General features: G+C 46.6%; 1 protein-coding gene across 4 annotated transcripts; it reads left to right on the top strand.

The window, feature by feature from the left end:
* The first annotated feature begins 10,851 nt into the window (after positions 1-10,851).
* Positions 10,852-21,134, top strand: LOC146347335 (leukocyte elastase inhibitor-like). 4 transcript variants are annotated; one of them, XM_084850482.1, is made up of 7 exons: positions 10,852-10,981; positions 12,305-12,489; positions 14,419-14,556; positions 15,721-15,838; positions 16,508-16,650; positions 18,212-18,379; positions 20,328-21,134. In XM_084850482.1, the coding sequence occupies exons 2-7, from the start codon at positions 12,322-12,324 to the stop codon at positions 20,733-20,735; spliced, it is 1,143 nt and encodes a 380-aa protein (XP_084706608.1). In that variant the 5' UTR covers positions 10,852-10,981; positions 12,305-12,321; the 3' UTR covers positions 20,736-21,134. The 4 variants fall into 4 exon arrangements, with proteins under 4 accessions (XP_084706608.1, XP_084706609.1, XP_084706611.1 ...); XM_084850483.1 differs by having other exon boundaries at positions 10,852-10,985; positions 20,328-21,127; XM_084850485.1 differs by having other exon boundaries at positions 10,852-11,460; positions 20,328-21,121.
* The last annotated feature ends 5,014 nt before the right edge of the window (positions 21,135-26,148 follow it).

Genomic DNA, 26,148 nt, shown 5'->3' with positions numbered 1-26,148 from the left:
AGCGCCCTGTTTTCTCTTCATCCTCTTTCCCCCATAACTACATATCCAGATAGTGTTTCTGAATAAGTTGAGGCATTACAAAAAACCAAGGTAGGCCCAATGCACAAAGAGAGGCAAAAGCATGCTAACTCCATCTCCCCACATTGCCATTTCCATCATCCTGTACTTGTGGAGGGCAGCTGTATCCGTGGAGGCGCTCCCTATGATTTACAACTGGAAAATCTGGGTTCTGAATCACAGGAAGAACATTCACAGATAGAGGAGACTCTCCCCTGCACATAATTGCCCTCCACATGCAGAGGATGACAAAGGTAGCAATGGAGGGGGCAGAGCTATCACACTCGTCCCCACTCCCGCTTCCAGTGTATTTAGCTTTATAACCCTTGAAGTTATAAAGTTTTATAACCCTTGAAGAGGGCTGTAATCTCGGTCTTAAGTTACTTGTTTTTCATAAGTAACCTGTTCACTAATATACTCCACATAGCAACTGCAAGACCAAAATTCAATTGTAATCTGGGAAGAGAGTTAGAAGCCAACAACTTCTTGTAATGAATAAGTAAAAAAGCTTCCCTTAAAGATATGCATTTACAATGCTATATTATTTCTTATATCATGTCCTGACCTTTCAGTCCTTTTTGTTGACCAAGTCCTGTACCATGCCATGGTGTTGCCTGGGTTAGGGGTGCACGGACTGTGTAAAATCTACTCCGCCTGTGTTTCACGGATTGTCAGGCACCTTTTGTTCCGTTGTCCGCTCACTGACAGATGCGAATTATTTTTCATCATGCAGAAAAATACGCAAATAGTTACATAGGAATTTTTGTAACAATTTACATAATTTACCTTAGTATGTAACATTTAATGTATTGTCCCCCATTCCATTCAACTTTTCTTCAGCCGAAATGTGCGTATTTTCCTAAGAATAAATATGTGTAAATTTCGGGAAAGTTAAAAAAAAAAACTGAAAGTCCACAGACTCTGAGGGGGTTGGTCCGCAGCGGATTCTGCGGGTCAGAATCTTAGAAATCCAAGCTCATTTTTGTCCGTCTCGGATTTCTCCAGTATTCCTAGCCTGGTGCCACAAGGAGGTGATGCTCCGGCACTGCTCCAGTGCATCACAGGCTGCCAGATCTCTAGCCATTCTGTTCTTCATTGCCTAGGTTGTACTGCCCATCCCCAGACTCCGTTGTTGCATCCAACACCTGATCACTCCCACCTCCCTGAATTCGCTCCATGGGATGCCGACAACACTTTCTTTTTAGCCGTCATCAGCTCTTACACCTCACCAACTGCCCAATTTCTATGGTTTAACTGTCTCTGTCACCAACATTCCAGTCTTTTTAGCAAAGGGTGCCAGGAGCCATTAATGCTCTTCTCACCCCTCTCTCCCTTCCTGCTTCATATTTTTTAAAGTATTTATTTCCCACTTTTCTGGACAAATAGGCTCTACAAAGCAGGTTACAATATAACCAATTTGAGACATTTAAAGTTATAAAGAAACATAGTAAAATATAAAATACTCATGAACTATATTACATCTAAAACAGCAGCATCGAGAAACATCCCGCTTCAGATCAGCAAAGACAAACACAAATCATCTGCCACACCTACTTTGGAAGCCAGTTCAGAACAGGGCATTGCCAAAGAAAGGCATAATAGGTCAGGAGGAAATGAATCCCCAGGGGTGCGTTCTAGGGAAGATTGTTCTGGTGGCATTCTCTGGTTGGCTAGATGCTTACATTTGGGGGTAACAGTCTCTGCATAGTCTAAATGTTTGTTTTGGTTAAAGGCTTGCTGTGCCTGCTTCGAGCTAATGCCTAAGAGAAGCAAGACAGAAGCAGAAAGAAATGGGATCTGAATCCCATTGTGCTAACTATGGTTACGTCTTGTACATCAGTGATGTACAGTTGGGGCAGTATCCAACTGTGTCATCCCGCTAGTGCAAATGACATTGTGTCAGTGAAAACTAGCTTCCGAGCTATGTGCAAGAGGACTATCTAAAGTCACAGTTGCACAAGTGGTTGTGCATTACACTTGTGCAACCTGTTGCACAATCCGTTATGCAACTGGTTGCCTATTACACTTGTGCAATCCCTGGTGGGACTGAATCAGCTTTGGTCTGATGGATGACTTTTACTGAGAGAGGGACAGGAGGAGTGCAGCCCTGTTACTTCTGCTCGACCTCTCATCGGCTTTTGATACCATTGACCATGGTATCCTCCTGGATCAACCTGTGGGAAGGGTATCGGAGGCACTGTGCTACAGTGGTTCCGCTCCTACCTATGGGGCCAATTTCAGACAGTACATTGGGTAACTACTGCTCTGCCCCTTGGCAATTGAACCATGGGGTGCCCAGGGTACCATCTTATCCCCAGTGTTGTTTAACATCTATATGAAGCCAATGGCAGCAGTCATCAGGGGATTTGGAGCCAAGTGTCATCAGTATGCTGATGACAAACAGCTCTATCTCCCTGTGACATCTGAATCGGGAGCGGTTGTGCAAGTCCTGGACCAGTGCCTGAACTCAGTAATGGGCTGGATGAGGGCCAATAAACTGAAATGGAATCCTGGCAAGATGGGAGCCCTGTGGGTGAGTGGTTTCTGAGTCGATGGCATTGCGCTCCTCTCAAATATCAGGTCTGTAGTTTGGGGGTACTCCTGGATCCATCGCTATCACTGGAAGCCCAAGTGGCCACTGTGGTTTGGAGTGCCTTTTACCAGCTTCAGCTGGTTCGCCAACTATGGCCTCTCCTGGACAGGGATAACTTGGCCACAGTGGTACAGGTATTAGTAACCTCAAGACTGGATTACTGCAATGCACTCTATGTGGGGCTGCCCTTGAGGTTGGTCCAGAAGCGGGAGCTAGTGCAGAACACAGCAGCTCAGCAGTTGTCAGGAGCTACCACTTTTCAGTAGGTAACTCCTTTGCTGAGGGAACTGCACTGGCTGCTTATTTGCTACCAGGCCAGGTTTAAGGAATTAGTACTAGTGTGCAAAGCCCTAAACAACTTGGGACCAGGATACCTGAGAGAGCGCCTCCTTTACCAACCTGCCCGGTTACTGAGGACATCAGAGGGCAACTTGGTCCTGGTGGTTCCACATGGACCTATGGCCTGATTGGAGTCCACCAGGAAAAGAGTCTTCAGCATGGAATTCCCTGCCTTTGGAGGTCAGGCAGGCACCAATGTTGTGTTGGCTTTCAGTGCCGCCTGAAGACATTGTTATTTCGAGAGGCCTTCCCTAAGTGACCAGATGCAGTTTATTAAGTTCAGAATCTGTTATTTTAAGATCTTTTAATAGTTTTAATTATGGGGTTTTACTCTTTTCTCCAGTTTTTCACCACTCCAAAATGTTTGATCTGGAGTGGTATATAAATACTGCAAATAATAAATAAATAAATAAATATTGTGCAAGCAGTTGTGTACTATGCTTGTGTAACCTATTGCACAAGCATAATGCACAACCGCTTGTGCAACAGAAAGATTTTGCAGAGTTCCACTAACACTATTTGAGTTTGCGGAATGACCCCATGTGTTAGCACATCTCCAGGCAATAGTCTGACCGGAAAAGGCACCAGGGATTTCCATAATGCCATGAGAGAAACCTAATATAAGGAACCAATGACCTAGAGGAGTAGCAGGCTTTGTCTCACTGGAGGTCTTCAAGCAGAGGCAGGACAGCCATCTGCTGGGGATGCTCCACTTCTGGATTTCCTGTGTTGAGCAGGGGATTGGATTAGATGGCCTCAAAGACCCGCTCCAATTCTCAAACAAAGGCTGAAGGGGACTAGATGACTTCTGCGCGGGATATATTGTCTCTTGTCCATTCTGCAACAGTTTCGTGTTTGCCAGGCCCAAAGACTATAGGTAAGTTTAAACTGATGTTGAGGATGTTTTCATATCCCAAGTTTTCTCCTTTTATAGGTGAGTCTCATAGTGTTTCCACTGGAGAAGGAAATGTCAACCCACTCCAGTATTCTTGCCAAGAAAACCCCATGGAACGTATCACAAGGCTAAAAGATATGACGCCGGAAGATGAGCCCCTCAGGTCGGAAGGTGTCCAATATGCTACTGAGGAAGAGCAGAGGGTATTTCCAAGTAGCGCCAGAAAGAGTGAAGCGGCTGGGCCAAAGCCGAAAGGACACTCAGCTGTGGATGTGTCTGGCGGTGAAAAGAAAATCCGATGCTGTAAAGAACAATATTGTTTAGGAATCTGGAATGTCAGATCAATGAATCAAGGTAAGCTGGAGGTGGTCAAACATGAGATGGCAAGATTGAACATCGACATCTTGGGAATCGGCGAACTCAAATGGACAGGCATGGGCGAATTTAATTCAGGTGACCATCATATCTACTATTGTGGCCAAGAATCCCTTAGAAGAAATGGAGTAGCACTCATAGTCAACAAAAGGGTGGGAAAAGCAGTACTGGGGTACAATCTTAAAAATGATAGAATGATCTCAGTACGAATCCAAGGCAAACCATTCAACATCACAGTAATTCAAGTCTATGCCCCAACCACTGAGGCCGAAGAAGCTGAGGTTGATCGGTTCTATGAAGACCTACAACACCTTCTAGAACTAACACCAAAAAAAGATGTCCTCTTCATCATAGGGGATTGGAATGCTAAAGTAGGAAGTCAAGAAATCACCGGGATAACAGGCAGGCATGGCCTTGGTGTACAAAATGAAGCGGGACAAAAGCTAATAGAGTTTTGCCAAGAGAACATGCTGATCATAGCAAACACTCTTTTCCAACAGCACAAGAGGCGACTCTACACATGGACGTCACCAGATGGTCAATATCGAAATCAGATTGATTATGTCCTTTGCAGCCAAAGATGGAGAAGCTCCATACAGTCAGTAAAAACAAGACCTGGAGCTGACTGTGGCTCAGATCATGAGCTGCTTCTTGCAAAATTTCGGCTGAAATTGAAGAACGTAGGGAAAACCACTAAACCGTTCAGGTATGACCTCAATCATATCCCTGATGAATATACAGTGGAGGTGAGGAATAGATTTCAGGGATTAGACCTGATAGACAGAGTGCCTGAGGAACTATGGACGGAGGTCCGTAACATTGTTCAGGAGGCAGCAACGAAATCCATCCCAAAGAAAAAGAAATGCAAGAAAGCCAAGTGGCTGTCTGATGAGGCTTTACAAGTAGCTCACGAAAGAAGGGAAGCGAAAAGCAAAGGAGAAAGGGGAAGATATACCCAACTGAATGCAGAGTTCCAGAGAATAGCAAGGAGAGACAAGAAGGCCTTCTTAAATGAACAATGCAAAGAAATCGAGGAAAACAACGGAATGGGAAAGACTAGAGATCTCTTCAAGAAAATTGGAGATCTCAAGGGAACGTTTTGTGCAAAGACGGGCATGATAAAGGACAAAGAAGGCAGGGACCTAACAGAAGCAGATGAGATTAAGAAGAGGTGGCAAGAATACACAGAAGAACTATACAGGAAAGATCTGAATGTCCCTGGTAGCCATGATAGTGTGCTCACTGAACTTGAGCCGGACATCCTCGAGAGTGAAGTCAAGTGGGCCTTAGGAAGCATTAGTAACAACAAAGCTAGCGGAGATGACAGTATTCCAGCCGAGCTATTTAAAATCCTAAAAGGTGATGCTGTTAAAGTGCTGCATTCAATATGCCAACACATTTGGAACACTCAACAGTGGCCACAAGACTGGAAAAGGTCAGTTTACATTCCAATTCCAAAGAAGGGCAACGCCAAAGAGTGTTCAAACTACCGCACAATTGCGCTCATTTCACATGCCAGCAAGGTGATGCTCAAAATCCTACAAGCTAGGCTTCAGCAGTATGCGAACCGAGAACTACCGGAAGTACAAGCTGGGTTTCGAAGAGGCAGAGGAACTAGAGATCAAATCGCCAACATTCGCTGCATCATGGAGAAAGCAAGAGAATTCCAGAAAAACATCTATTTCTGCTTCATTGACTACGCTAAAGCCTTTGATTGTGTGGATCACAACAAACTGTGGCAAATTCTTAAAGTGATGGGAGTACCAGACCACCTTACCTGTCTCCTGAGAAACCTGTACGAGGGTCAAGAAGCAACAGTAAGAAGCAGACATGGAACAACCGATTGGTTCAAAATTGGGAAAGGAGTACGACAAGGCTGCATATTGTCACCCTGCTTATTTAACTTATATGCAGAGTACATCATGAGAAATGCCGGGTTGGATGAATCAGAGGTCGGAATTAAGATTGCCGGGAGAATTATCAACAACCTCCGATATGCAGATGATACCACCCTAATGGCAGAAAGCGAAGAGGATCTCAAGAGCCTCTTGTTGAGGGTGAAAGAGGAGAGTGCAAAAGCTGGTTTGAAACTCAACATTAAAAAAACTAAGATCATGTCATCTGGCCCTATCACTTCCTGGCATATAGAAGGGGAAGAAATGGAAGCAGTGACAGATTTTACTTTCTTGGGCTCCAAGATCACCGCAGACGGTGACTGTAGCCATGAAATTAAAAGACGCTTGCTCCTTGGGAGGAAAGCTATGGCAAACCTAGACAGCATAGTAAGAAGCAGAGACATCACCTTGCCGACAAAGGTCCGTCTAATCAAAGCTATGGTTTTCCCAGTAGTAATGTATGGCTGTGAGAGCTGGACTATAAGGAAGGCTGAGCGCCGAAGAATTGATGCTTTCGAACTGTGGTGCTGGAGAAGACTCTTACGAGTCCCCTGGACTGCAAGGAGGTCAAATCAGTCCATCCTAAAGGAAATCAACCCTGACTGCTCATTGGAAGGACAGATAATGAAGCTGAAGCTCCAATATTTTGGCCACCTAATGCGAAGAGAAAACTCCCTGGAAAAGACCCTGATGCTGGGAAAGACTGAAGGCAAAAGGAGAAGGGGATGGCAGAGGATGAGATGGCTAGATAGCATCACCGATGCAATGAATATGAACTTGAGCACGCTCCGGGAGAGAGCGCAGGACAGGGGGGCCTAGCGTGCTATGGTCCATGGGGTCACGAAGAGTCGGACACGACTGAACGACTGAACAACAACAACTCATAGTGTTCAGTGGAGTTGACCTGTTTTATTTCTACTTTGTAATTTTATGTTTTTAATTTGTGCACTACCCAGAGAACTTCAGTTACTGGGTGGTTTTAAAATGTAATCAACTCTATAGAAAATTACTTCAGAGGTGAAGTGGGTGGTGACATGTGATTGATTTTGGGGCCCTGACTCTGTACTGGACTCCTGAGCTTGGCAAGTGAAAGAAACGGGGAGCGGCTGACTGAGAATGGAGTGCAGTGTGACTGGGGGAGAGCTTGTGCAGAAGAAGGTGGGGTGATTGCTTCTAGAGAGTCAGATCCGTCTGGGAGGAAGATAGATCGGGTACAGCTAGATAAGTCTGCGATGAGATCGGGAGAGAAGAGTGAGAACATCTACTGAGATAGTCTGTGAGTTAGAGAGTGTGTCAGATAGTGTGAGAGAGCATGAGAGAGGTTTTAAACAGAACTAAAAGCAACAGTTATATTGTGTAGTTTATACTGTTGCCTTATTTTAATCATAGAATCATAGAATAGTAGGGTTGGAACCCTGGGGGCTGCAAGGAAGCAGTACAGCACAAGTTAAGAGATTAAAACAAAACTCCCCCCCTGCTCCTTTGCACACATGACAAGAAGGGAGGGAGGTGCTCCTTTGATTCAAACCATGTCTTCTGAGCGGCAACCATCTAGGATGGCATGGAAGAAGGTGGGGCAGACATCTGCACAGGGTTGGCATGTATGAGCATACAGCCATTGAATGGACTTGCACTCATGCCTGTGGAAACATCCATATGATTGGGAAGCCAGCCAGCCACTATCTCTTCCCCTAGCCCACCTTACAGGGTCGTTGGGAAGCCAGAATAAGGGGGAAGAGCAACAACAGCATGGCAAGCGTGGGAGAGAAAGCCTCCTGTGGAAGTACCATGAAAACCCAAGCAAACATACCTGGAAGGAGGCTTCCCTCCACCTCTGAAGTCACTAGAAGGGCTTCTGACTTCCCTCCTCCTGCGGAGGAGCGGAGGGACGGGTGGAGCCATGAATCCTGATAAAGGAACCAATGATCAGCCTTCTGTCCTGATTTTTCCATGCATCCATGAAAAGGTATAGAGGAGAGGGAAACGCTATGAGAGATGCCTCTATACAGGGGCAGTTTAAATCCCGGAAAGGATCCGCAATCAAAAGGACCAGTCTGTAGTGGGTAAAATGCCAGGTGTGAAGAGAGCCGGAGACAGCTTGGTCCAGCTTGAGGCATCTGTGCTTCTGAATCAGTGCAGATTCTGATCGAGACAGTATTTTTTTAGATGGTGCAGAGCCTAGGCAGGTCTCCACATTTCTCCTTTCTTCATCTTGGTGTTGGTCTGTTGGAGAAAAGAGAGACCAAATTCTCTTGCAGAAGAGCTGAGACTTTCTCGTGTGGGGCAGGGGGGCGGCCTCAGAATCAGTGGAAGCTATGGCCCCAATGTCAGCCGTGAATCTGCAGAGCAGGGACTGAAGCTGCGGTCTGCTGAGTCTTTCCTCTAGTCCATCTAGCTCAGTATTGCCTGCACTGCTTAGAAACTGTGGTTCTCCAGGGTTTCAGACAGGAGTCATTCCCACCTCTACCTGGAGATGCCAAGGACTGAATTTGACTACATCTTACCAGGGCTCTGCTAGGGTTGCCACCTTTTTTTCAGGCAGGGTTCCTGTGCTCTTAGCGACTGCAGGACAAGCAAAAATCCAGCAGGGACAGCTTTTTCTCTGCACAAATGGAAGAAATTCCATTTACTGTTTCCTTCATGCCAAGCAGCTGATAAAAGCAACCCTATCCCTACTCCTGAGCAGCTCCTAAGCTGATGCTTGCCTATGCGCTTGAAACAGGTTTTTAGAATGGAGGCAGGAAAAGTGGGCGGGCATACTTTAAGTTAGACATTCACAGCATCTTTAACATCTTTATCCTAAGTCAGGGGGGGAGAGTCCAGCTGATGGAGGACTGCAACTCCCACCATCACTAACCATTGCCCATGCTGGATGGGCCTGATGGGAGTTGGAGTTCAACAACATATAGACAGTCACAGGTTCAACACCTCACCCCTGTCCTAAGGGATTATAAGGGAATTTAGAGACTGTGTTAAAGAAGAAGACCGACAGGTGATCTAGGCACCTTTACTCATATAGCAAGCTGCTTTGCTCTGTTGCTAGTGCGCTCGGCTGCAATATGTGTGTGAATATTGCAGGTACATACTAGCTGGGTGCAGCTAATAATCACATGGGCCTTTCCCATTCAGTTATTACCCTCCCACTTAGCAATATGTAGTCTGGGGCAGGGCGGGGGAAGACCCATGTGATTGTGAGATTCACACATGTGCATTGCATTGCAGGTACACTGTCATATAGTTAACCCATTCTCAACAGAGTGTGAGGAGACCCTACATGTAGCTATATCTCTTTTATGTGGCACTCTTTCTGCACAAGTCAGATTCTTGGCTTCCATGCTGCATAAATGGCTCTTTTTCACAACATTCATATGTGTAATAGAAGTTCTCATTTGTTCTCAAGCTTGCAGATCTTCACTATGGATGAACTGGTGAAGGCAAATACACATTTTGGTCTGGATCTCTTCCAAAAGTTACAGAAATGGCCCAGCAGAGAATATCGCCTTTTCCCCACCTAGCATATCCTCTGTGCTTGCTGTGGTGGTCTTCGGGGCCAAAGGTAACACAGCAAAACAGCTCTCAAGGGTCAGCAAAGTTCTCATATTTTTGGTAGCAGTCTCTTTATATTGATTTCTGGTCATTTTGTTAAGGAGATTCAGTTGTTAATCATTTTAAACCATTTAACACTGTGGGTGCTCCTAGCACTGACACTTGAAAGGCATTGTGGAACTATTCTGTCTTTTTCCCGTGATGTTTGGGTTTTTTCCTGGTGAGAAAGAAGGTGGGGAAAAACAGGAGGGTTAGATTGAAGATGGCGATGTCTAGACCTCCTGGATTCAACTATGCATCAGAAGATGTTAAGAATTTATAGTCCTTTCATGCAAATGGTTTTGATATTATTGTACCATGATGGTAAAATACAAGGGCAAAAAAGGGCTAATTTTCCTTCCTGTTATGGCTTAGACTTTGTACCAAGAAAACAGAAGGGCATGAGCATCCAAAGTAAATCACAAAGATGAGAAACAGGTTCTCGAGATGCAAAATAAATAAATAAATAAATATTGTAGGAAGGGCCCCCCCCCCCATTTTTTATTGCAGGAAGCCCAGGGCTTATTTGCATCCTGGACATCCTGAAATAAGCTAGAATTACTGCAGGGCTAATGTATCATTACTATTCAAGTGCTAATGTTTGTAAGGAAGTCTTCACAGAAAAAGGCGGTACTTTTCTTTCTCATTGGAAGAAAAAGAGAAAGCATCTCTTTGGATATCATCCAGGTAATCTTGACGGTTCTTTTTATGCCAGTTACCCAGAATTTATTATGAACCTGCTTGTGGACTTGTCTCTTCCTCATTGGCACCAGGGGCCTTATTGTTTCCAAAATTCTCCGGATTCCTAATCGCCTTCTGCGCAAGACGCTTCACTGCCTGGGGCTTGCCTCTGCAGGACCAGCTGGCTTTGGCTTCTTCGTGCTGCTGCTGGTGGGGAAATGGTGCCTTTCTTCATTCTCCTGGCCCTAACTCCTGCAGCTGCAGGCCGGCCTGAAAGGCGAAGCCGTCCTGCTCGGCCCCCTCCGCTCCCGGCCTGAAGCAGAAGGAGGGCGGCGCTCGGGCGTTGCTGCCCTTCTGCTTTCGAGGGAGGGAGCGTCGCTCGCCGCCCCGCCGGGCACCAGCGCCCCGCCCCCGAGCCGCCTTCCTCGGCCACGTCCAGGGCGGGGCTGCCCGCCCCGACAGCGCCTCGCCGCTCGTCCCGCGCCGCCCCGGCCACGAGAGAGGCCATCTGCGAGCCACGGGGGAGCCGCTCAGCCGCCCGTGCAGAGGCGCCGCGCTCGGGCAGGTATCGCGGCGCGCGCGCCCGGCCGCCCTCTCGCGCTCCGCCGGGAGCGCCACCCGTCGCGGGGGGGCTGCCTGCGGCGCTCTTGCGGGGGGGCGGCTGCCTGGCCGGGGACAGCGGCGCCGAACGGGCGATTAGGCCGCGGGGCGGCCGGCCAGGAGGGCCGCCGCGCCCGGGGCCCGCGTCCGCCTGGCTGAGCCAGAGGGGCGCGACCGACGCCACTGGTGCGACGCAGCGGGCCGTCAGACCGCTGGCCCAGCCCAGCTAGCCGAGTTTGCCGTGCTTTTTGACATCTCCACGAAGCTGCTGGGGAAGGTCATGTGGAGTTTGGGGGTTGGGTCTCATCACTATGCTGATGATGCCCAGCTCTGTCTCTCATGTTCAGCTGATGCCTTGGAGGCTGTAGAAGTCCTGTCTGGTTGCAATGATGGATTGGATGTGGGCTAACAATCTAAGGCTAAATCCAGACAATAAGGAGGTACTGTGGGTCTGCGAACAAGCTAATCCAGCATTGGGGGCACAGCCCCTGTTCTGGATAGAGTTGCTCCCCCTCCTGTCAGACCCGCAGCTTGGGGGTGCTTCTGGACCCAGCATTGCTCCTGGCAGATTCAGCGGCGATGGCGGCTGGTAGCACCTTTGCCCAGCTTTACCGGGTGTGTCGGCTGCAGCCCTTCCTGGAGAGGGCAGATTTCCCCACAGTTATCCATGATGTAATCACCTCCGTTTTAGGCTGTTGCAGCATGTTGTATGTGGAACTGCCCCTGAAAAGTGTTAGGAAATTGCACCTAGTGCAAACTGTGGCGGCCAGATTGCTTTCTGGAAGGTGCTTTCTGACCATGTTACACCAGTCTTGTACCAATTGCACTGGCTTTCAGTTTGTATCCAAGTCTAGTTCAATGGCCTGGTTCTTACCAGCAAAGCCCTAACTGGCTTGAGTCCAGGATATTTCAAAGACTTCCTCCTCTCGTATAAACCTGCCTGTAGTTTAGGATTTGCTTCAGAGTCCCTGTTGCATATCCCACCAAGGAAAGAGGTTTGCTGGGTGGGAACACAAGACAGAATCCAGTTGGTGGTGGCAGCCCGATAATGGAACTCTCAAGGGGCTGATTTTCTTCTTGTTTAGTTTTAGATGGGCTGTTAAAACATTTTTATTCCACACACCTTTTGCATGAATGTAGTGTAATTCACTTTGTCCCTCTGCTTTTAAAGTTGGTTGATTTGTTTCTTGTTCTTAATTGGCTGTGATACTGTTTTTAAAAGCCCTTTCAGGGCTGAAAGGTGACTCATAAATAATTTTATAAATATATACATTTTGCTTTCAGGCTTTCAGTTTGTCACCATGGAGCAACTGGCTCATGCAAACATACATTTTGGTCTGGATCTCTTCCAAAAGTTGAATGAAGCCAACCGAACAGGCAATATCTTCTTTTCCCCACTTGGCATATCCTCTGCACTCGCCATGGTCTTCGTAGGGGCCAAAGGTGACACAGCAACGCAACTCTCAAAGGTCAGCAAATCTTTTCTCATAGTTTTGGTGGCAGTTTTTATGCTGAATTCTGGTTATTTGGTAGACAGCAATCCTGGGGTCCCAGGGACCATTGGATTTTTCGGATTCCCCTTCCCAAGGCTGTATTCACTACTACAACTTCGGGAGGGGGACTACATGATCCAGTCACTCCTCCCCCACCCCCTCGCAGCCACTGTGGAAAGAGTCATGACACCTGCGTTCTGAGGTTGCAAAATCCACCTCGGAGGACCTCGGAGAAGTTAGAAGGGGGGACTTCCAGTGGGCGGGGAGGGGAAAGAAGAGGCCTAGTGCTTAGAGATCCTATGGCCTCTCCAGCCCTGGCACCACCAGCACACGTCTTCTAGATGGCCTCAAAGGTACATGTAGAGGTAAAAGCAAAATGAGGAGGCTGGAGAGGTTTGAATCGCCTCCATCGTCCTCCCACCTTGCTGGCAACAGCCCGGCAGGGCGCTGGAACTCAGAAGCCTCCAAGCTTGGAGGCGTCTGTCCAGTGGGGTGCAACCCTTAAGGAGATTCAGGATTGCACCCTTAAGGAGATTCAGCTGTTAATCCTTTTAAACACTTTTATATTTAAAATATCCTACCAGCTATGGGAAGCCTTTTTTTGAGATTTAATCGCACATCAGATTCTGTTAAGTTCATTGCCGTTTATAGTACCAGTTTCAAGGGAGTGGTTTTGGCATTATTGTGTCATGATGGTAACGCACTAACACAATAAAGCTAATTGCCCTCCCTGCTGTGGCTTAGACTTTGCACAGTAGTTTATCAGATTGGCATGCCATCACATCAGGCTGCCCATGTGGAATCCACCGAAAGCAGAAATAGCAGGGATGTAAGAAAACAAAGATAATGCTGCATTAAAAATGCTGTGAATTAATTCTCTGTTCCCCACACCCACAAAGTAAACGCAACCCAGGGCCCATTCACCCTGCTGACTTCTTCTACGCAATCTGTTACATGAGCACATAACCATGCGGAGAAAGCTTGGTGTCAACCAGGCTGCATATGCTGGAATCAGCATCCATTTCTATGATCGCAACTGCGTTAGCAGTGCAAACCAGCTCTTAATCTTAGGTCAGTGTCCTATTGTGCACGAGAGCCAGCAGGAGCAACTGCTTGCACAGTGGGGATTTCCTGGTTCTACAAGCAGCCCCAAATGAGAAAAAATGCTAGTTTCCAGAACAGGCCAGGTCGGTGGATATGGCGGAAGGAAGCTCTGCTGACCTATTGTGATCTAGACATGAGCATTTCCAGGGCCACTTTTAGAACTGTGAGATCCCTATTGCACAAGCAGTCGCCTCCCACTGGCACAAAAGAAAACGCAGAACTGCAGAGGCAGCATATGTTTCTCATTATGCTACTACACCACGTAGGCTCATAGGCAGACCTTTCATGACTGAAATGTACACTGGGTGGTTTGGTTTGTAAATCAGTGTTGAACAGCTTGTTAACTTATACAAGATTTTTAATAAAACAAAATGGGATTGCAATGAAATGCCATATTTCTGATAAACACACTAATCCCATGTGCTCACTGACCAGAAGAGTAGAGAGCTAAAGCAAGTGTTCTACTCATTCAGTAACTGAGGGCCCAAATACACTTATTTTGGTTTTGGCTTTTTGATAAATTCATTACACTGGGGCAGAGGATGACGGGAATGCTCACTTTGAATGCCGCACATGGTGAGGGGAGACTTACCTCTTCACTCCTTAGCTTTGTTCCAAGTATACATTTAATTTATAAATGAATGGGGCAGTATCTTCCTTGACTATGGCCACCAGGTGGCAAACATAATGTACTGTAGCATTTCCATTTCTGAAGTGTCAGTATTGTACAGCTCCTTAATAAATCCACTGTCCTAACTGGTCATAGAGGCAATGGATTAGGCCGCTTCTTTTTCCATGCAGGCATTTCACTTTGACGCTGTTGAAAATCTCCATTCAAGGTTCCAGGCGCTCAGCACTGAGATTGACAGGAGTGGTGCTCCCTACGTACTGAAACTTGCTAATAGGCTGTATGGAGAAAAGACGTACTCCTTTTTGCAAGTAAGTTGATTGCTAGGTTATAGAGGAACTTTGAAAACTTAAAAAGGTGAAGGTGTCCCCAAGCAGTCGTGTCCGACTCTAGGGTGTGGTGCTCATCTCCATTTCTAAGCTGAAGAGCCAGCGCTGTCCGAGGAGGCTTCCGTGGTCATGTGGCCGGCATGACTGAACACCGAGGTGCACGGAACGCTGTTACCTTTCCCACTGAAGCGGCACCTATTTATCTACTTGCAATTTCTTGCTTTCGAACTGCTAGGTTGGCAGGAGCTGGGACTGAAGACGGGAGCTCACTCTGTCACGCGGCACTCGGGTCTCGAACTGCTGTCCTGCCAACCTTCCGGTCTGCAGTTCAGTGTCTTAACCACTAAGCCACCGCGGCCCCTGGTTCTCAAAAATGCTCTTTTCTTGCCCTAGAATCTAGGGCCTAGATTCTACACCTTACTGAACTCAATGACACTTAGGGAGATAGTTCTTCTTGGAATCAAAGGAATCTTTGATCAATTTGAATTTAACGGGGTTGTTGGTTCCCTTTCAAAAACTTCATTGTTTGAACGATGGGATGTGAGCAACCCCCATACACTGAGTATGTGCATGCCCAAACACACACACACACACTCGCACTCTGCTGCTTCTTGTAGGATGTCAGTATTTTGGTGCCGGCTTCACTGTGGTTGGCATTCTTGCATAAATCTAAAGTTTCAGGGTATACAACAGATGTTATATGTGATAGAAACATAATTTCTTGTGAGCGAACTTTCCCCTCCAGAGCATTCTACCCAAGGTTTCAGATAAGTCACAACTAAACATAATGCAGATCAATCCTGAAAATCACATGGATCCATTAATCTGTGTTGAAGCAGCATTTATAGAGAGTTGTGCCTTCTGTTTTGGCCAGAGTATGTAGGCCTTTTCTACAGGGCTGTGTTTTCACAGAACGAAACACAAAACTATCGGTGGTTTTTCAGTGCTTATTACCTGTTTCATGTATTATGGGAAAACCGACATTCTGGAGAAATTATCTTTACGTGGACTGAAGAATAGTGCAAACAAAAGTAATTACTGCTGCCAGCCAGAATTGGGAAGATCGATTGGCTCTACAGTTTATAAGAGGAGGGCAACTGGATGTTTTCATCATACACTGATAACTCTCCTTGGTGATTTCCCCAGGATTTCTTGACCAGCACCCAGAAGCTGTATGGAGCTGAGTTATCCTCAGTGGATTTTCGAAATGCCTCAGAGGTGGCACGAAAGGACATTAACCAGTGGGTTGAGAAACAGACTGAAGGTGAGAAGTTCTTGGAAAACACAGACCTCATTTTTCAGACCTTTTACTAACTACCGCTTTCTTTCTCCTTGACTGTCTTCCATTCCTTCTCAGTCTTATTTGCCATATTTCAGGTATGCACTGTGGGAAGCATAACAAATAAAAAGATACTATTCGGTAACATTTGTTCTTCTCTCATGGAAGAATTTTATTGTAAGGGAGAGTACAGCTAGCTGTGTTGTGAAAGCTCAGTGCAGGTAACAGTTTGGTGAATATAATTAAGGCTCTGTCCTATGCGCATTTACGTGAAGGTAGTTCATACTGAACACAGTGGGACTTTCTTCTGAATCGTGTTGCATTTAAAGATGGGTAGGGTTGTTCTGCAAATATAATGAAGTAAAATACCAGTGTCAGGCGGGCTACTGTTGGAAACCAAATGTTGAATTAAATTTGATCCAGTAAGGCAATTCTTATCACTTGCTGGCGGTGCAATACAGCTAATGCTTCTTTTAAGCATATGTTTTGGCAAAGGATACAACAATCCCATTTCATAAAATCCTTGAACAAGGACAAATTGGTCACAGCACATTTGGACTGAATGCAGTGAGCGCACGTGTAGAGCAGTCTCGCCGTTCTAATAACGTTGTACACGTCTTGGCTCATGTGATTAACTCTAACTTCTCTTCCAAGGCAAAATCCCTGAGTTGTTATCTGAAGGTTCCATTAATGAGCTGACCAAACTGGTTCTGGTCAATGCTATCTACTTCAAAGGCAGCTGGGAAGAGAAATTCCAGGAGGAAGACACTGAGGACGTGCCTTTTAGACTCAATAAGGTGATTGAAGGCTTTTTCATACAGTGCTGTTTTCTGTATCGGCACGTTGTACGAGGGGATTTTAGGGGAATGCGGGTGATCGTTGAATTACCCATCCTTTTTGAGCAACACTAAAACACATGAGCCCCATCCAGGTATTGTTGTTTATTCGGTCAGTCGCTTCCGACTCGTCGTGACTCCATGGACCAGCCCATGCCAGAGCTTCCTGTCGGCCGTCGCCACCCCCAGCTCCCCCAAGGTCGAGTCCATCACTTCCAGAATATCATCCATCCACCTTGCCCCTGGTCGGCCCCTCTTCCTTTTGCCTTCCACTTTCCCTAGCATCAGCATCTTCTCCAGAGAAAGACTGCAAATGGTGGTGGTGGCGGCAGCGGCGGTGGCAGCCGGTCGGAAGACCGGCCGCCGCTGGAGCCGCCGCTGTCCAGAACATCTGCCCCAGGTAAGTCTCGTCCCGGGGGGGATCCACGGGGTGCGGCAGGCCGTTCCGCCATGGCGTTCGGGGGGCCGAATGCACTGGCATTCGGCCTCACCAAGATCCGTGGCGGACTTCTCTGACATCCCTACTTTAATATCATTCCCTCAAGTGAGCAGTCTGGCTTTATTTCCTGGAGTATGGACTGGTTTGATCTTCTTGCAGTCCAAGGCACTCAGAATTTTCCTCCAGCACCACAGTTCAAAAGCATCTATCTTCCTTTGCTCAGCCTTCCTTAAGGTCTAGCTGTCACAGCCATAGGTTACTACAGGGAATACCATTGCTTTAGCTATGCGGACCTTTGTTGTCAGTGTTATGTCTCTGCTCTTCACTATTTTATCACTTCACTACCAAGAGATATGGTGTTGGCCACCAACTGAGATGGATTTAAAGGGGACTAAGACAAATGCATAGAGGATAAGGCTATTAGGTATGTGCCTCCCATATCAGAGGCAGTATATCGGTGTATACCGGGTGTTGGGGGAAATGGAGGGCCCTATTGCATTCATGGCTTGCGCGTGGTCTTCCCAGAAGCATCTGGTTGGCCACTGTGGGAGCAGAATGCTAGTCTAGACAGGCCTCTGGCCTAATCCAGCAGACCTCTTGAGTCCTTAAAATTAAGTGTGTATGAATTAAACATTTTGGGGCGCAGTCCTGCCGAGATAGATGTCAGCCTCCGAACTTGGAGGCTGATGCCCATCCACTGCAGGGCGAAGGGAGCTTCGGGGGCATCCTCTCCTCCATGCTCCAGCCATCCTGCATTTGTGGCTAGATGTGTGGTTTCAAGCAGGCTGAGGGAAGGGGCCCGGAGACCTGATAGGAAGTTGTCCTAAGCGGCCTCTGCAGTCTCCTCCCCTCACCACCCCCGGGACCACCCCTTCGCCCTTTCACTCCATTGACAAGCGTGGGGAAGAACCACGCCTGCTACGAGGGGGAGGAGGGCATGGTTTCTGGAAATCGAGGTCGTCCAGAAACCGAAAAATCTTACGGCTGTCTAGACTGTGTCTTGTGGAATTTGGATTGTTCTCCCTGAAGTGTTTACTTACATTCCATTTTACATACTTATTGCTATATTCTTTAACTTTCCAGAAGGAGAAGAAGAATGTGAAAATGATGTTCATGAAAAAGAAGCTTCCTTATGGGTACATCCCTGAATGTAAGTGCCGTGTGCTGGAACTTCCTTACAAGGGAAAAGAACTTAGTATGATCATCCTTCTGCCCGATGACATTGAGGATGGCTCCACTGGCCTGGAACAGGTGATTATGTTTCCCTGCCTTTCATTCTATTCCTAAATACCAATGGATATGAAACACTGTGCATGTATGGTACTGAGAAAGAAAGGAGCACTTCTAGATAACACCTGAAGCAGACCTGTGCTGTGACCTGTTCTGTACAAAAATGTCGCTCTTCTGGGGCAGAGGCTGCACTTGTCTGGGGACAGAGGCAGAATGCAGGCCTCCTCCCAGAACAAGCCTCTAGAGAAAGCCCTAGCTGAGATTCCGCTCCATCAGGTGCTGTATTATCTATGCCAAGAGGCAATGAGTCTCCAATCTCTTGGGAGGAGAGGTCTCTTTTCCAGCTCTGCTATCTGAAATCCATTTTAACTGGAGATGCAGGGGACTGAACAAGTGATGTCCTGCATGAAAGGCGTGTGCTCTGCTCCCTCTAGCGTACAGTGAAGCTAAGTGTGCTAGCTACTGTAATAGGCAGTGAGTCTCCAAGGTCTTGGACCCTGTCTCTATGGCAACGGAAGGGGGAGGGAATGGTGGCTTACCCGTTCTTGGAATCGGCTTTGGTCGAGACAGGGCTCCACAAATGGGTGCACCGGAGCAGAACACACTTCTGGGTGGTGTGATTTGAGTGAACGTCCTGTGACTGGCAGGGGCTGCTCAACCAATAAGAGAGGCTCCTTCCCCTCCAGGCTCCCCCCCCCCTTTCACCTTTGATAAAATCCCAGGTTTCCTCCTGTGTCTCTACAAAAACCACTCCCTTCTCTCTCTATCTCCCTTCACCCCCACTAGCATTATTTACTCCATTAAAGAGCAATCACTAAAGGAACACAATGTTCTCCTACCCCTGAAACTGACAATGCTGGGAACAATCTCCTTCTCCCCCCCTCATCGCCCCCAACGTTATTTACTCCCTTAAAGAACAATCACTAAAGGAACACAATGTTCTCCTGCCCCTGAAACTGACAATGCTGGGAACAATCTCCTTCTCCCCCCCCCCGCATCGCCCCCAACGTTATTTACTCCCTTAAAGAACAATCACTAAAGGAACACAGTGTTCTCTCTGCCCTGAACTGTCAATGCTGCAATCAATTGAAGCTTCAAAGCTTCAACATTAAGGCTTCTACATGCATTATTTTGATTCATGGGAATCTAGTAACTTTGGGAGTGCACATTTCAGGGACAAGCTACATTAACCACAATGGGAGTTACATCTGAGTAGACACACGTATGTTTGTGTTGGGAAAGACAGAGGGGAAACGAAGAGATGGAAAACCAACCTCCTTTCTAACCTGATGCTGTGCAGGATCCGGTAATTGAAGGTGGAAATAGTTACTTCCGAATGGCAATAAACCAAACAACAGAGAATCGCAGCTTCAGGAACGTGCTTTAGAGCCTGTAGGGAATTATCGCTTTAAAATCTGCTATTTCAGTTGAGGGGGATCTCTGTAAATACTGGTGTGTGCATTCAGGGGACAAGCCTCATTGACCACAGTGGGAGTTACTTCTGAGGAGACACTAATTGGTTTGTGCTGGGAAACACAAGGATGGGAAACACCCCTTGACCGGGGTCACTGTGAAACGCACACCCCTGGGCAGGGATACAATCCTCAAAGTAAATGCGGGGGTTGGGAAACACAAAAAATATACTGTGGAGAACCTGACTTAGGGAAAAGAATCAGACTTTAAGCAGTCTCAGGAAATCTGGTTTTTCCCTGATAAGCTCCGGGATGGCTGCTGGATGGCCACAACATCATGCATCCTTAATGACCTCCAGACACAGCCAGCTCAGAGCAAATCGCTGGTGGAGATGCCCCCTTGGGCACAGAGATGTCTCTTCCGGCCCTACTCAGTCATAAGCACACAAATCTGCAAGTTCTGGCTTTCGATCAAAGCATTTCTCCATTGTTAATTAATTAGAAATATTTATGCCACGATAACATGACTCATTCATTCCCTTTGTTTGTAATTCTAGTTGGAAAAGCAGCTCACCTTAGGAAAGCTTCAAGAATGGACACATCCGGAAAAGATGTATTCCGACTGTGATGTGTATGTGCATCTGCCTAGATTTAAGCTGGAAGAGAGCTATGACCTTCAATCTGACTTAGCTGCACTGGGAGTGCTGGATGTCTTTGACAGTGGCAAGGCCAATCTGTCTGGAATGTCAGGAGCCCGGGACCTCCACGTATCCAAAGTAGTTCACAAGTCCTTTATAGAAGTGAATGAAGAGGGCACAGAAGCAGCAGCAGCGACAGCAGCTATGGTGATGCTTTGTAGCATGCCTATGGAAGTGGAATTCAATGCTGACCATCCCTTCCTGTTTTTTATTCGCCATAACCCAACACAAAATATGCTCTTCTTTGGCAGATTGGCTTCTCCATGAAAAGTAAAATAAAAAAAGATCGCAGAGCCACGTGCTAGGCCTTAGAGCTGCTCCCATCAAGCTCAATGTTGATTCTTTCCTTGTTTGGGAGAAAGGGGGAGGGGCAAGACTGGCTCGTGGGGCAGAAAGTTTTGAAGATGCTTGTAACTAAACCTCTGATTTGATTTCTTCTTGGATTTTCTTGTGCTCCTTTGCTGGTTCTATCCGTTTTTTACACTGAAATGCTGCTGTACACTGTCTTTCGTTTAAAACCGTTCGGATACTAATTGATTTAATAAATCTAGCCATTTGAAGGAACGCTGCTGCAAGGCTGGACTTGGAATAATTTAAGGGAATTATTTGACATTATGGTGTGTGGAGCCCATTTTTCTCTAGTAATATATTGGTAACCAAAACCAGAACGTCTAGTAATTCATTGGTAATGGAAACAGTCGGCATTCCTGAAACAAGAATGTGACTGCTAGTCTCTCCTTTTCAGAAAGGCTGTGCTTTCTGATATTGCTACCACACCGTCCTGTGATTCCTGGTAAACGATCAAACCACATCTAGGTACAACAGAACCATATCCAGGTGTAAGCCTGTCTGCACAGCCATTGGCTGTGCACCTCTTCTTCCTGTTCAACCTACCCTCCCACTAAAGCCGGGCTGAGCCTTCTGGTGTTTTTTAACCATTCCTTGGGAAGGGGGTGAAATGAACTGCCACACACACACCTGCACAAAGATAGGGGATGGGAGAGGTTTCAATGCAATGGCGGGGGGGCTGGGAGTTTGCTGCTAACCTTAACTTTACAAGGTGGCCAGTTGTGTGTGTTTTTTTCTTGTTTTGACCTACCAAAAGAACCACCGTGACGTGGTGTGAAGTTCTCCAACCCAGCCTCCCAGCTGACTTTCCTGCTCTGCTGCACTGTGCAAAGCCAGTAGAGAGGTGGTGGATGGTCATTCTAAGCACCAAATTCATAGGAACATTTCTCCACATACATAGATCTTCTGGGTAACACACATCCTCCACAACTGCATCTCACCAGCTCTCCAAATCCAAAGCTGGAGATAGAAAGTGATGCTTTAACAGTAGCTGGAACAACAGGCGCCCCTGGGTGGAACTCTGTTTTCAGGGGCAGGATTTCCCATTACCGTTGCAGAATATATATTGGGGGAGGAAGATCAGGAACCACCTTCCTCTGTCAGTGTTTTTAATAACTGGAGGACTTCTCCAGAGCGCAAAAAAGGATTTTGCATGCACTGCTCATCTGCATCTCACATTATAGCAATGTATCCATGGGAAGATGATGGGAAAGAGATTCACTCCGTTTTGGCTTTTGACAAGGTTCAGAAGAGTATTATATCACCAAAATGCTGGAATGGATAAAGTTCCTAGCAAAGCATGAGCTGGCTCATGGCTCCCTACGCTGATGGTGATAGTGAAGGATTGTTCACTACCCTTTTCTTGTACACTGTGGAGGATGATCCGGAATTAAAACCGGAGTCAAAGGTACCCCTAGCAATGAAATGTATATTTCTCCAATCATACAAAATGAGGAAAGAACATAAGAAAAGCTATGTTGGATCAGACCAAGGGTCTATCTAGCCCAGCATTCTGTTCACACAGTGGCCAAACAGCTGCCTGTTGGAAACCCACAAGCAGGATATGTGTGCAACAGCTCCCTCCCACCTGTGTTCCCCAGCATACTGCCGCTGATACGGGAGGTAGCATATCGCCATTAGAACCAATAGCTATTGATAGTGTGTCCTTCATGAATTTGTCCTAATCTCCTTTCAAAGCCATCCAAATAAGTGGCCATCACTACATCTTGTGGCAGCGAATTCCATCGTTTAACTATGTGCTGTGAGGAAGTACTTCCTTTCATCTATCCTGAAGTTTCTGCTAATAAGCTTAGGGATGGGGGAGAAATCCTCCACGGGTCCCAGTGAAGCCGGATTCAAAAGAATCCGTCCGTCCCCCCCAGTCCGTGGAGGATCCTCACTGGCTGGCTCCGGAGCGCCAGCAATACCGCCACCATTGCCACATTGCTGGCTGGGCGGATTGACTGCAGACCGTAAATGGCTGCATTTAGCTTAGACTAAGACCTTTACGGCTGCAAATGGCGTAGTGGGCGCCATTTGCGTCTGCAGTCAATCCGCCCAGCCAGCAATATAGCAATCAATAGCGGCCGTATCGCTGGTGCTGCGGCGCTGCCCGGCGCCTCCACGGAAAGCAATTTCTCTTCTACTAACTTCAACGGGGAGGGGGGAGGGGAGAAATGTTCGGCTCAGCATTACCAAACTGCGATGCCGCCCCACCCACGCAACTCTCCCCTCTGCCCTGCCGGCTCAAAGGGCAGCGCCGGACGAGCTGCGCTGCCTTCCTCGTCGCGGGAGGGAGCTCGCCCCTGCCGGCCCACGCCTGGTCCGCCCCCTTCTCGGCCACGTCCAGGGCGGGGCTGCCCGCCCCGACAGCGCCTCGCCGCTCGCCCCGCGCCGCCCCGGCCACGAGAGAGGCCATCTGCGAGCCACGGGGGAGCCGCTCAGCCGCCCGTGCAGAGGCGCCGCGCTCGGGCAGGTATCGCGGCGCGCGCGCCCGGCCGCCCTCTCGCGCTCCGCCGGGAGCGCCACCCGTCGCGGGGGGGCTGCCTGCGGCGCTCTCGCGGGGGGCGGCTGCCTGGCCGGGGACAGCGGCAGCGCCTTGGGCCAGAGGGATGCTATTGCCTTGTGGCAGTCCAGGGTTCTTGTCTTTCCCAACCCTACCTGAAGGGAATAGATTCCTACCCCAGAGCAACCTCCTCACCACTGAAATTTGTGTGCCTGGAATGAGTTTTTAGAGCTGAGGCAGGAAATGTATCTGGAGTAGTATAATACCTTAGTCACTGCAGCCAGCACCAACATCTGTATTCATCATCATCATCATCTGTAATTGTACATTTCAACGGAACAAAGCAAAACAAAACCAGAAAAGAAAAAAAATGTCGACATGATTGAATATATTAATTTCAGTTAATATGTGTGAAATGTGTGTGTGTATATGAAAATATAGCTTTCTTTTTAAAAAATGAAAGAAAACAATAGCATTTGCATCAGAAGTCAGAGGTGTTCTTGTGGTGGGATTTTAGGGAAATTCATGAAGTTAAAAAAGAGAGAATTAGGAGGTGGTGATGGACTCACTAAGCGGTTTCCCCATGGTGCTATTGTACACAGCCTCAGTTTGTGTGTGAATATTGGAATGATAGAGTTGGAATTAATGATGGATCTTATGTTGTTTGATCGAATGCAGAACTCAATATGACATTGAGCTCACAAATCTCTGGTTAGTGGGAATAGTGGGAAAAATAGTCAAGTACAAGTAAATACTGATGGCTGTCATAATCAAACAAATCAATTCCAACCATAGACCAAGGGCTCAACACACACACCCCGCCCTATATGAATAGTCATAGGTTGTTTTGTCTGATTATCCTAATATTTCTGAGATACAGTGCAAACTCTTACAAACATTTCTGTATCTATTCAGATCTGGCCAACAAACAACAGCTTGAGCCCTGTATTTACATTTTTCAATAACTCCCCTCATAATAAGCTCCTCATGAAAACCCTGTAATATTATTTCTTAGAGAGTAGGATATTACGGTTCTAAGATGCTTCATACATACTCCTTCAATACATCTGACATAAATCTATTGTTTAACTTGGTATTTTCTCTAAGTTATGCTCACCCTCCAATGATTCCATAACAGTCTGCAAGGTGGACCTGTTGCTCTTGCTAGAAAATTTTTGTCCCACAGATGATTGTTAAACCATTGATATGTACCTGATCCAAATTTTAATCTACTTCCACTTTATTCCCATGAAATAACTGTGACAGAGCATCAGCCATTACCATATTAGTTCCAAGCTGATAATGCAACTGAAATCCATATTTTTGCAATTGAAAGAATAGCGTCTGTAAACGTGGGGGCATATCTGCTAAACTAATTTTTTTTTAATACTAACCAGGGGCTTGTGATCAGTTTCTGCCACAATATGTTGTCTATAGACATACACATGAAATGTTTTACAAGCAACCAAAGCCAATGCCTCCTTCTCTATTTGTGCACATTAACCCTCTGTTTTTGTCATTGCAGGCAATTGCAACTGGTGCCATCATCTACATATTTAAAGAGTGCAGAACATGGGTATGAAGAACTGTCATCTTCTAGAGAGGAAGAGGTTGAAAAAATTGGAAGACAAGAATCAGAGTTAAGATGGTCCGCACATATCAGTCAGATCACCACCAAAATGGTTAAAGGACTATGATGCATGAGATATTGATTCACAGAGTTAGAGTTGGAATGTACTTTGTATCATTTTTTAAAAGTTTAAAAAGAAGGTTGTGATGATAAGTTTTACTGGGCGGGGTTGCACGTCACGCTAAGTCACCCTGCAAATAGGCTATGCAGTGTGGGTTCATAGAACAAGCCATGGTATGCCCAACAGACAAGTGGGCTTATGCTGGCTTGTTTTCCCCCTCCTTCCCCCTCAGTCCTCCAGCATGTATCTCAGCGTCCTTCATGACAGAACCTGTTTTGTCTCCTCATCCCAGCCTGCTCCCCACTCCAAGTGCTACCCCTTTTCATTCGCCACTTTAAAAAAAATAAAACAGTGCTTTGGGAGTACACAAGTGGGGCTGAATTTTTTATTTTTTTGATCCCTGAAAATTGCACAATTGTGTTCTTAATTTTAATTTACTCCATTCCTTCGCAAATGCATAGATTCGCCTGTCCGATATGTGTAGTTTTGCCTTGTCAACATCCTTGTATATTTCAACTGTCAAAGGGAGTGGAGTAGGTAACATACAAGGAAACTGACAAGGCAAAACTGCATGTAGGCAAATTCATGCACACTTGCCAGAGTCTGGGGGGAAATGTGAAGGGAGAGGAGGAACCCATTCATGCAATTGAGAAGTACAGAAAAAGGGAAGAAATGTGCGAACAGTAGGTGTCAATGTCCTTGTAAATTTCAGCTGTCAAAGGAAAAACAGTGGAGTGGGTAACATACAAGGAAATTGACAAAGCAAGACCACATGTAGGCAAATTTGGACTGAAAGAAGGTACACAAAAGGGGGGAACAGAATATCTCCCATTTAGCAAGGTAATGCTCTCACTTTTAAGTGTTGAATTGACACTTGCTAGCATCCTGCTCCCATTCAGTACTTTCCCGATTTTCTAGCTCGTCCAGAAAGGGGAAATATTGCCCCCCTTTTATTTATTTATTTATTTATTTCATTTCTATACTGCCCAATAGCCGAAGCTCTCTGGGCAGTTCACAAAAATTAAAACCAAACAACACACAATAAAATAATTTAAAATATATAGAACATTAAAACCACAATATAACAATACAACCACAATAAAACCTAGCAGCAGTGCAAGAGTTTAAAATACAG

The sequence above is a fragment of the Heloderma suspectum genome, chromosome 4 (genome assembly GCF_057233095.1).
Source record: "Heloderma suspectum isolate Gila_16-S chromosome 4, 16-S_ref, whole genome shotgun sequence".
Lineage (NCBI taxonomy): Eukaryota > Metazoa > Chordata > Lepidosauria > Squamata > Helodermatidae > Heloderma > Heloderma suspectum.
The sequence above is the reverse complement of the archived record's forward strand: the minus strand, read 5'-3'. Positions and strand labels throughout refer to the sequence as shown.

Excerpts from the sequence above, each read along its gene's own strand:
- LOC146347335 (XM_084850482.1), top strand. The coding sequence starts at position 12,322 with ATGGAGCAACTGGCTCATGCAAACATACATTTTGGTCTGGATCTCTTC. Across the intron at positions 14,557-15,720 it reads AGACGTACTCCTTTTTGCAA|GATTTCTTGACCAGCACCCA; the intron begins GTAAGTTGATTG and ends TGATTTCCCCAG. Across the intron at positions 16,651-18,211 it reads TGCCTTTTAGACTCAATAAG|AAGGAGAAGAAGAATGTGAA; the intron begins GTGATTGAAGGC and ends TTAACTTTCCAG.